General features: G+C 56.3%; 1 protein-coding gene across 1 annotated transcript in view; it reads right to left on the bottom strand.

Annotated features, from left to right (window-relative positions):
• NUDT19 (nudix (nucleoside diphosphate linked moiety X)-type motif 19) overlaps positions 1-510 on the bottom strand; it is a gene marked incomplete at its 5' end in the record, with an annotated part of 4,092 nt that extends 3,582 nt beyond the window's left edge. Inside the window, one exon of the mRNA XM_008572747.1 lies at positions 427-510. Coding sequence (XP_008570969.1) covers positions 427-510 — 84 coding nt within the window. The remainder of the gene's footprint in view (positions 1-426) is intronic.

The raw sequence follows: 510 nt of genomic DNA on the forward strand, positions 1-510 counted from the left end.
ACACCAAGCCAAGGGTTGAGATCCCCTTACCGGTCATCTTTATTAAAAAAAAAAAAAAAGAGAGAGAAAGAGAGAGAGACTAAAATCATATAAAGTATGTTCTCCGAGGAAACAGAATTAAAATGCTGCGGGGATGAAACATGTAACGTGCTCACAGAGTCAGCTGGGATCTCCGCTGTGGTCCCGCTGGGAGAACCGCGTGGGGAAGAGTCCAGGCTTTGAGAAGGGGAAGCCGGAGAAAGCAGAGAGCGCTTCAGTCACAGCTTTGACCAGACCGCCTGGGTTCCACGCCGACTCAGTCACTTACCGGCTAATCAACCTCTGGGCTGCGGCTCTCCGGAGGTTCCGGGAGGACTCTGGCCGCCGGCCGGGGTCCCCGTTCACAAGCCCTGCGGTTCCCCACTCCCCACCGTGAGGACGTCCTACCTTGGAGCTCAGCACCTCAGCTAAGTCGGGGGAGACCTGCGGCGGCTCGCGCAGGCAGCACAAGAAGAAGGTCGTGTTGAAGCG

Source organism: Galeopterus variegatus, unplaced genomic scaffold, assembly GCF_000696425.1.
Source record: "Galeopterus variegatus unplaced genomic scaffold, G_variegatus-3.0.2 Scaffold829, whole genome shotgun sequence".
In the NCBI taxonomy this organism is placed as follows: Eukaryota; Metazoa; Chordata; class Mammalia; order Dermoptera; family Cynocephalidae; genus Galeopterus; species Galeopterus variegatus.